The sequence below is a fragment of the Trifolium pratense genome, linkage group LG6 (genome assembly GCF_020283565.1).
Source record: "Trifolium pratense cultivar HEN17-A07 linkage group LG6, ARS_RC_1.1, whole genome shotgun sequence".
NCBI classification, from domain to species: Eukaryota; Viridiplantae; Streptophyta; class Magnoliopsida; order Fabales; family Fabaceae; genus Trifolium; species Trifolium pratense.
This window is the reverse complement of record NC_060064.1, coordinates 3,053,575-3,063,636: the sequence shown is the minus strand read 5'-3', so window position 1 is coordinate 3,063,636 and position 10,062 is coordinate 3,053,575. Positions and strand designations below refer to the sequence as shown.

The 10,062-nt window shown below is 32.0% G+C and overlaps 1 protein-coding gene across 1 annotated transcript; it reads left to right on the top strand.

The window, feature by feature from the left end:
- Positions 1 to 3,202: 3,202 nt before the first annotated feature.
- Positions 3,203 to 6,615, top strand: LOC123891012 (pectin acetylesterase 12). The gene is made up of 11 exons (XM_045940790.1): positions 3,203 to 3,631; positions 3,753 to 3,835; positions 4,392 to 4,521; positions 4,615 to 4,688; positions 4,835 to 5,046; positions 5,162 to 5,222; positions 5,311 to 5,364; positions 5,509 to 5,586; positions 5,817 to 5,922; positions 6,030 to 6,175; positions 6,284 to 6,615. The coding sequence occupies exons 1-11, from the start codon at positions 3,406 to 3,408 to the stop codon at positions 6,389 to 6,391; spliced, it is 1,278 nt and encodes a 425-aa protein (XP_045796746.1). The 5' UTR covers positions 3,203 to 3,405; the 3' UTR covers positions 6,392 to 6,615.
- Positions 6,616 to 10,062: the final 3,447 nt, after the last annotated feature.

The following is a 10,062-nucleotide window of genomic DNA, read 5'->3' as shown; positions in this document are numbered from 1 at the left end:
ATCAAGTCAGTGGAATATTGCATATCTAAAGTAGCATTTTTGTACTCCCTCCGTCCCATTTTATAAGACATTCTTTGACTAAATGCACTATTCATATGCCTTGTTTTGACCTTATTTTTCTAACGATATATACATGTAAATATTATCATATAATATCTTATTTGACTTATTTCGATGTATATTTTTCAAATATCAAATTTTCATAATTTTTATTAATAGAGAATTAAAGATATTCGTAATTAAAAGTATGTATTGGCATACATGCAGTGATGAGTGATCAAAGAGTTCTTATATTTTGGGACGGAGGGAGTATGTTTTATATAAAGAAAGAATTAGGATTATAAAATCGAGAACATTCTTTTGCCCATTGTGATTATGACATGTATTGTTTAATAGCAGGATGACAATGTCAGACGGTCCATATGTTCCTGCTGAGTGGTGATCACCTATAATCAAAGTGTGTCCATTGTATAATCAACTTTATTTGTTTACGGGTCTAATAATTCGGTAAAACGTTGGATTGGACCCTTGACCCATTCCGAAACTGTTCTCACCTACTAGTACAGATCCAATTTGGAGGAAATAATAAAGTTCAAAACACATATTGTTAATTTGACACATATTTTTTTTATCAATCAATACAAATATATTAGTTAATTTGACCATCTTCTAATTTAATCTTCATTATAAAAAAAATAAAAAATAAATATTGATCTTCATTAGCATATTGTGTTAATACTATTAATTTTGATCTGAATGTAACTATAAGCTGGTGAGAATAAATAAGTATTACTAGATGATGATGCCGGACATATTAACGACCAACATTTTATTGCCCTTCAATTTCGGTCGCTGCCTTTTTCTTTTCTTAGTTGTGTTTGTGTTGTGTGTCCTTTGCCACCTACCCCTCCAAAAGAAGAGAAATGAATAATGCGTCACGCATGTGATTCAGTGAAGGCTCTCACATGCATGCACTACCTTTATTACTACCAGTAACCAGTAAAGTAATTTCATCATTCTGGTTGGGAGAGACAGTAATTAAATTGGAATAACGACCGAAGAGTCATGATTGACAACAAATGTCAATCATTCTGATGTCGACCAGTGTCAGTTTATGTGGTTGTTGAACATGAATGTGTGATCTTTGGACCATCATGCTATATATTGAATTTGTGCTCGACGTTTGAGTGAAATGAGCTTGATGCCGAATTGAACTTAAGCGCAGTCCAGAACACATACGGTTAATAAAACTACTAGTGTACATCGTTAACTACCATTCATGGTTAAGATACACACATTGATCACAACACCACAACATGTGGTTTACACTGGCTTCTATGCAAATGGATGGAATTATTAATGTAAGATAACAAGAATTGATCATCGATTTTAGGCATAGCTAGAGCACTAAGCACAACACAAAATGATCATAGGCACAATTGGTAACGGAAATGGTTAGTTGCGTACGCGTAACGCTGATACTATATACTACTACTAGAAGGAAGCGCTATTGCAATTTGCCACAATACCTCAAGTCTCAAGAACCCATTGTTGTTACAATTGAGTATTAATATAATACTACTACTAGTACTAAACCTTAATAAGGGCAATGTACATTGAAAAGGAAAGCATATATATATTTGATCCCTCTAAGTACGTTGAAGTTTGGTATCTATTGGCTATTGCACAAATTAAATTAAAATCGGAAAAAATAAGGGTGATGTCGATTCTACCGCTTCATAATTCGGGGGTATTTACCATTAAGTAACTAGAACAAGTCATATAAGTAGATTTGTATGTGGTACTTGCAATTAACTTCTAACTAACTTTTATTTCATATATATATATATGCATATGACTTGTTTTGATCGGTTGATTGGTAAATGTCGCAACTTATGAAGGAGTAGTTTATATATATAAAAAAAAAAGAATAAGATAGAATAAAAACAAAAGAAAATGGTTGATTTTCAATTATAGTAAACGGTTAGTTTTATTCAATATCCTTATAAATAGCATTGAAAAAAGATGAGTAAAAATACAATAGATAGAGAAATGATTGAAGTCATGAGGGAGTGAGTGGGACAATGACAAACATGCGCAAATTAGTCCAAAAAAAAGAATGTGCGGTGACAAAGGAAGATGAATATGAGACAAATAAATTTTAGAACGATGGCAAAGGTTGATAACAAAACAAAATAATACAACGATTCATCACCGTGTTGTCTCGTGTATTCAGTAATAGTGTGAGTCACGTTCAGACTTAGTTTTGTTAAGAACCAAAAAATGCACACAAACCAAACACTCTCCAAATAATACTTTGCCTCAATCCCGTGAATACGTTAATTTGTTAATGGTAAGTGTCTTAAGGACCCCCATATATGTATGGATGTATACACATTCAAAGGAGAGAAAAAATACAGTAACATAACATGTATTGCTGTTGAGCATGACTTCAAATTGCGGTTCGCATTCGCAATTGAGCCGCAATATTGATGTTGTGGTTGCACCGCAATTGTGGTGTGGTCTTTAATTACATGCATGGCTGCATCATTGTAACTACATGAAGAACGGTATTAAGACAATTTTATTCATGTTTGTTTAGATCTTTTCACAAAAAATTAATATGTTAGAACCACAAATTTCAATCTATTTAGCAAATTGAGACTCGGTAATGGTAAGTAAATAATAGTACAGTGGTGTAGTGGTGCGACTTTGTGTAGTCTTTAAAATTTAATATTATTTCACATCACAATGACCACAACGGAAGAAGTCCACGCGCAGCAATTGTAATTTAAAACCTTGGCCGAGAGATAAATAATGTGTGACTAATAATTGTTCAAACACAAAATTCAAAATCGACTCGGATTCTCCCAAAAAAATTCAATATTAAATGAAGTTCATTAACCACTGGGACGAGTCTAATTACTTGCTTGGTTTTGTCTCTATTTTCTCACATAACAAAAAAATATTGAAAAACCAATCGTTAGTTGGTTCAGTGGTGATTGGCGCTAAACTTGATAGGGAGGACCGCGAATCGATCCCCCGCAACTTCAATCGGGAGGGGGCTGAAACCACTTGATGTCATAAATGACCTCTGAACCAGATTCAACTGGTGGTGAAAAACCAAAAAAAATATTGAAAAGTTTGGAAGATTCCAAACGTGCACTAATAAAAAGACTTGAAAGAAGCCTCACCCGGCAAACTCTGTTCTATGTATAGAATAGATAGATAGAATCTTTCACCGCTTCTTCTTTCCTTTCCTTTCTTCTACTTTTTTTTTTTTTTGTCTTATAATTATATGTTGTAGCTCTTTCTTATATCAGATTTAGTTATGCATTGTTTGCTTCATTAGTGAGTGTTGTTTGTTTCTAGTTCTACAAAACAAAAACAGAGAGAAGAGAAGAAATGGCGAAAGTTTTCTTGGTTGGCATAGCAACAGGACTTGTTTTCACCAACTTGGTTTATGGGTTTGTAGGATATGATCAACATCACTTCAATGAAACTGAAGAACTCTTTCTGTTAGAGGCTCATGAACATGAATCATTCTATTCCTCATCCTTGCTTGAGGGAAATGGAAATCCTTTGCTTGTAGGACTCACCCTTATCCACAATGCAGCTACTAAAGGAGCAGGTATTACCTACAACTACAAGACTACAACCTTTGTTCTTTTTTTTTTTTTTTTCCTTTCTTTCGCTAATGAAGCACGAACGCCGGACACGACACGAACACTGACATATTTTGCCGCTGGCAGTGTGCTTGGATGGAACATTACCAGGTTACCATCTGCATCGTGGATATGGATCAGGAGCAAACAGTTGGCTTGTTAATTTAGAGGTATATCATTTCATCTTTCTATTACTTCTGCTTCCTTGTATTTTCTCCAATTGATTTCTACACCAGGTCAAATATGTCATGCAACCGAAATGAACATAACATATACTAGTATTAATGTTCATAATAAGTGTTAAGAAGTCGCACATCGATTGTGAAATGACCTAAATATATGTTTATATAGTAGAGGCAATCCTCACCTTACAAGCCAGTTTTGTAGGGTTGCATTAGGCTCAACTCTCAATTCTAAGATGATATCAGAGCCTCTCCAAGATCTGTTGGGCCACCCACCGAGCCCAATACTACTGGGCCGATTTTGTAGGGTTGAATTAGGTCCAACTCTCAATTCTAAGAATAAGTCTTTCTTACGAAACTTCAAAAGCATGTCTTGTGGATTTATTGTTTAATTTCCATTTTTGTAACATGCCAAGATGCCATGCCGTGACTGAAAATATTTAGAAATAATTTAAGTTTTCAGTCTCCAACTGTCAAGCTACTTTCCTTCTTTGCTATAAAAATAAAAAATCGTAGTGATGCTAAATAGAAAATATTGTGTCAGGGTGGTGGATGGTGTAACAATGTTAGAAATTGCGTCTATCGCAAGAAAACACGGCGTGGATCATCATTATTCATGGAAAAAGAGATACCATTCACAGGAATACTGAGTAATAAACCTGAAGAAAATCCAGGTTAATTTACTCAATTTGATATACTCATATTCTCATCTTTTTTTTAACATTTGTCATAGACATTGGCAGCTCTGACCATGTTATTGTTTGCAGATTTTTTCAATTGGAATAGAGTAAAACTTCGTTATTGCGACGGTGGCTCATTTGCTGGGGATGGCGAAGATCAGGTACTAATAGTAGTAAAATTGTAAGAGTAAGGCCTCAGAAAGAAAAAAAATAACACTATAGTTGAGATACATGATTTGAATTTACTTATTCATATGATGAAATGAGGATTTACTATTTTACTTGCATTTGTTGTCTGGTGAGATAGGTTGCAGAACTCCAATTCAGAGGACAACGTATTTGGGCAGCTGCAATGGAAGATTTGATGTCAAAGGGAATGCATTCCGCTAATCAGGCTCTTCTTTCCGGATGTTCTGCCGGTGGCCTAGCTACTATTATACACTGCGATGAATTTCGAGGTCTCTTTCCAAGGACTATTAAAGTGAAATGTCTAAGTGACGCAGGGCTGTTTCTTGATTCGTAAGCAACAAATAAATTACAGTATTTCGTGCTTTTATCGCAATTTCTACCATGAATATAGGTTTTTTTTCTTCTTTAGTTAGTTTGCTAATTGTTGTTTTCTGTCAAATTATAGGATTGATATATCTGGCGAACGAACCCTTCGGAATATGTACAGTGGTGTTGTAGGGTTGCAGGTACCACACAAATCATAAGGCTACCAATTAATAGCATGTTTGTAACATTTTTAAGGTGTGCTGATAATTTTTTGTTTAATCATTGCAGGAAGCGCAGAAAAATCTACCACAAATTTGTACTAATCACCTTGATCCTACCTCGGTAATCATAATCATTGATTTCAGTTTTGTCAAAAAGTTAGGGATATCAGTTTCATTTGAAAGAATATGCAGAAAACTGGTCTCTCAGCTATTTCTTCCTATAAATTTGAACTTTCAATGACTGGTTTCTTTTACTCATTTTCAGTGCTTCTTCCCTCAGAATTTGATTGCCAGTGTTAGAACACCGCTTTTTCTTCTTAATACAGCTTATGATTCATGGCAGGTAAATTGCCTAACTTTATCAATTGATAATCTTTACTTGTGATAAATAATTCATATTATATGTTGCACGACATTAACACATATACCAGACACGACACTCACACGTAGTCACCAGTAATGAATTGATTAAATGTAACATTATGTGTCAATGTTAGTGTCGTGTCCGTGCCACATAGTAGTGATCATTAAATTATTTGTACTAAACAATCACATTTTCCTACTTTTCATCAGATCCAGTCAAGTTTAGCTCCTCCATCAGCAGATCCACATGGCTATTGGCATGATTGCAGATTAAATTTTGCTAAATGTACTAGGCCACAAATCCAATTTCTGCAAGGTAATGTATCAAAAACACCATTCATTGCAACTTTGCAAGTGAAGAGAAATCTTTAATAAATATTATTATTCAGTTGGTTAATAAATTTCACCGTCTCTTGGATACAGGATTCAGGAATCACATGTTGAACTCTATTAAAGACTTCTCAAGATCAAACAAAAATGGATTATTTATTAATTCATGTTTCGCTCATTGCCAAACCGAGAGGCAAGATACATGGTTTTCGGACAATTCTCCGGTTATTGGGAACAAGGTGAACATTGCACTTACACATTAATTATACTATCAACTCATGATAATACTCTTTAAGTTAAAGATGTTTATGCATCAAATACTAATGATGTACATCGACAATATCTAGGTAATTGCGTTAGCTGTTGGAGACTGGTATTTCGACCGAGCAGGTGTTAAGGTTATTGATTGTCCTTACCCTTGTGATAATACATGTCACCATCTGGTTTTCAGTTGAAGCAAAGTTCATCCATCAACATGATCAATGGAGGATTATGCTATTTGATTAAGTTAACATAAAACAATAAATTAAAAAGGTTGCTGAAATTGAAAATTTGATCTATCAAAATTACATTGATTTAGTCGTTGATGAATGCTGAGGCAAATCCTCTTTGCTCCTTAACAGCATTATGTATTAAGCCATAGGATTGATTTATTAATATCTAAAGTATTTCCCTTTTAGCTTGATTATGAAGATGGTTATCCAAAGTAGTAGTAGCTTGATTAATTTGATTAGAACTGTTTCTCTTTTCTCAGTTATACAAGTTATTGCAAAGCACATTTTTAAGCCATTAAAAATTGTTTTACTAATTGAAACAAATTATTTTCAAGTTTCAAATTATCTATCAAATGTTTATGGGGTTGGCAATTTATGTGAATTTGTCTAAAGTTCGACATTTTTTATTTGCTTTATGAAAACTGATGCTTACTAATATAAAAGCAATACAATTTTATCATTGTAAATTTATAATCATACAAGTGAGATAGCATTTTTTTATTTTATTTTTATAAGCTCTTATTTATTGGTGTTGATTTGAAATGAAAAATATATAAAAAAAACTACTGGTGTCAAAAATATGCTTGGGCCAAAATTCGGTTAATGAATATGGGCTTTCAACTTATTGGGCCTTGTGTACAATGGCCGATGGGTTACAAGATGTTTGTTGCTACTTGCTAGTAACAATTGCTCACTACACCCTCTGTTCTAATATACAAATAAATATTCTTTTTTCATATTTATTAAATAATTGATATATTTACTAGATATATTATTTATTCAATGAATCTGAAAAAAAAATAAAAAATAAAGGAGTGCATGTGTTAATTCTTGTTGTACTCTATTTGATTTTAAATTTGTATTTGCGATTGGACAAATTAAGGGCCAAGAGACTCGACAATATTTTTTGTGCATGATTAAACCACAAGATAACGTTTTGTCTCATGTACAACAAAAATCTTATAAGGTAAAAAATATCATGACAAAAAGGCAATTAACTTTTTGTCCACCAAACATCTTATAAGGTAAAAAAAATTTCAATCCTTAAAAGGTTATCATGTACTATCGTTCTGTCCAATATTGTGTTGTCTAATAATTATCTTCTACATATCAAACGGGTCTTAAGAAGTACTTGGAAAAAATTCTTGAGAAGACATTAATTTACGGTGAATCAGTGATCTAAAAGTGCTATTTTGAGAATTAAGAGATCAAAATCGTAAATTTGTGAAAGTTAATTGAGAGTTTAAGAGCATGATATTATGCAATAAACTTTACTATATTAAGATAAGATGCATCACTTTGTTTTGAATATGCATTAATATTCGTTACCTAGAAAAAATATCATCCGACAAGGTTATTTTATATTTACTTCATCAACTTTTTGTCATGATCATCAGTTCAATCATTAACCTTTTTTCTTCTTCTTAGTTTATCAAAGAGGGGTGATTTCAGGTCAAATCTTGACCTAAAATCACCCCTCCAAATTGTTTTTTCTTTCTCGTTATTAAATAAGTGTGATTTTTCACATATTTGTTTGGTTTTGTGTTATTTGTTATCCCGTCCTTGTGCAATGTATTCTGTTGTGCCGTCTCTGTGCGGTGTATTTTGTTTTCCCGTCTTTGTGCGGTGTTCATTTGTTTCAGGTTGAAGGATTAGATCCGATCAAGTACAAATCTATCCAATGTCGACTTTTGTGTCATCAACGCTGCAGATCTGGGGGCATGGACATTCCAGACACTTCAATATAGTCATATATGTAGGCTTATGTAATTTGCCGTTTTATGCTATTAACATGGATGCTGTGAGTTTGTTTGCAGATTCATCCTTTTTGTTTTTAGCAAATTTGTATTTGTATTACATCGAGGTACTCTATCAGTTTGAATGAATGAATATCCTTTATTTTTAGTCAAAAAAAAAAAATCAGTTCAATCATTATTTAAAGGCAAATGCTAACATGTGCCCTAAGGGCATATTTTAAGGTGCATTTAATTAACTAATATCTCACTTAATTTACTTCAAAAATAGTAATAATCAACTTTATTAATTAAAATATATTGTCACTATATTTATTACCCATTTAAAAGAATTGGAAAGATAAAATATAATATGCTGCCAAATTTGATTTATGATCACGTTCTTGGTAATATGACCACAATTATATGCATCCAATTTTTTTGGTTTGTTAACAATCAAGCTTATAGTACTCCTGATAATACTTCATTATGCTAACTTGTGTTTTTTGTTTTTTTTTCTTTTCCGGTGAACAAGATCGAGTATTATAGTATTATGTTGTAATGGTAATGATTGTTAGTACTATTTTAGCTTTTGAATTGCTAATATGTTTTAGAATTTTATAATACTTACTATAATTTAATTATTTTTTCAACTTAAAAAAAAGGTTTGACAAAAAAAAAAAAATTTGTAGATTTTTTTTTTACCAAGCACGTCATCCATATTTGGCAAGTATCATATTTTTGTCTATGCATTTTTTAAGATGGATAATAAATATAGTGAACCATATCTTTAAATTAATAAAGATGATTATTGCTATTTTTGAAGTAAATTAAATGAGATATCAGTTAATTAAATGAACCTTAAAATGTGCCCTTAGGGCACATGTTAGCGGAACCCTTATTTAAATCGTTTAATTGCCTTTTTTTTATCATCGATCAATAATAGCAATTAGTTTATCAGTCGGGCTTTTGTGTGTGTATATATATATATTATTAATCCTCACACGATTAAATAAAAGCAAAGAATTCAAAACAAATAACTTTCTGAGGCTTATTTGATTATGATATCAGTATAGTTGTATGTGTTAGTGGACACTGCTTAGCCAACAATCCCTAATCCCAACCGGGAAATTTTAATTTGTTATGTTTCTATACAATTATAATTGTAGGACCCAGCAAATGGAACCATTGAGTAGAAAAATAGATAAAAATGGAACCACTAATTTGTTTCACATGCTTAGAGATTCTGAGCATATAATATACATAAATGGCTGCAAATCAAAAGTGAATAAGCTCTCACATAAAAAAAAAAAAAACTAAGTTATCAAAATTTATTCAGAAGAAAGATTTATAAAGAATTTCAATTTTATTTTTTTTAAGCTAGAGGTACGAAATTTTCACCGTAAAATATCTTAGAGGTACTAGAATATCTTAACAAATGTCTATTTGGGTTAAAAACAATGTTCAAATAATTTGGTAGCTAAAATTTTAACTTTTAAACCGGGTGTAACCAAGACATTAAATTCAAGTGGTTAATGAGCTATTTTAGGACGAATCGTTCGAAAGAATCCGAGTTTGATTTTTAGTGGAAACAATTATTGGTTAAACTTTACTTACCTCACAGTCAAACTTTGAATTATCGGACCTCCTTCCTCTGGATACTAGAGGGTTAAGAAATTTTTAAAAAATAAATCTTGTGTAAGGTACCGTTTGACATAGTTTTTTTTCCTCTTCTTTTTCTTTAGAAGTTCCAGTAAAAAAAAATAAGCTTCAATATTTTTAAAAAAATTATAATATATTATCAAACATATCTTTTAATCCTCATATAATAATAAAAAAACAACTTTTAACAAAAAAAAAAAAAGCTTTATGGTTAGAATAGTTTTTTCACCTAAAAAA

What these genes read in the sequence shown, in the direction of transcription:
- LOC123891012 (XM_045940790.1), top strand. Translation starts at nt 3,406, where the DNA reads ATGGCGAAAGTTTTCTTGGTTGGCATAGCAACAGGACTTGTTTTCACC. An exon ending in ATCACCTTGATCCTACCTCG is followed by an intron (nt 5,365 to 5,508) that starts GTAATCATAATC and finishes ACTCATTTTCAG; the next exon opens with TGCTTCTTCCCTCAGAATTT. An exon ending in ACAAATCCAATTTCTGCAAG is followed by an intron (nt 5,923 to 6,029) that starts GTAATGTATCAA and finishes TCTTGGATACAG; the next exon opens with GATTCAGGAATCACATGTTG.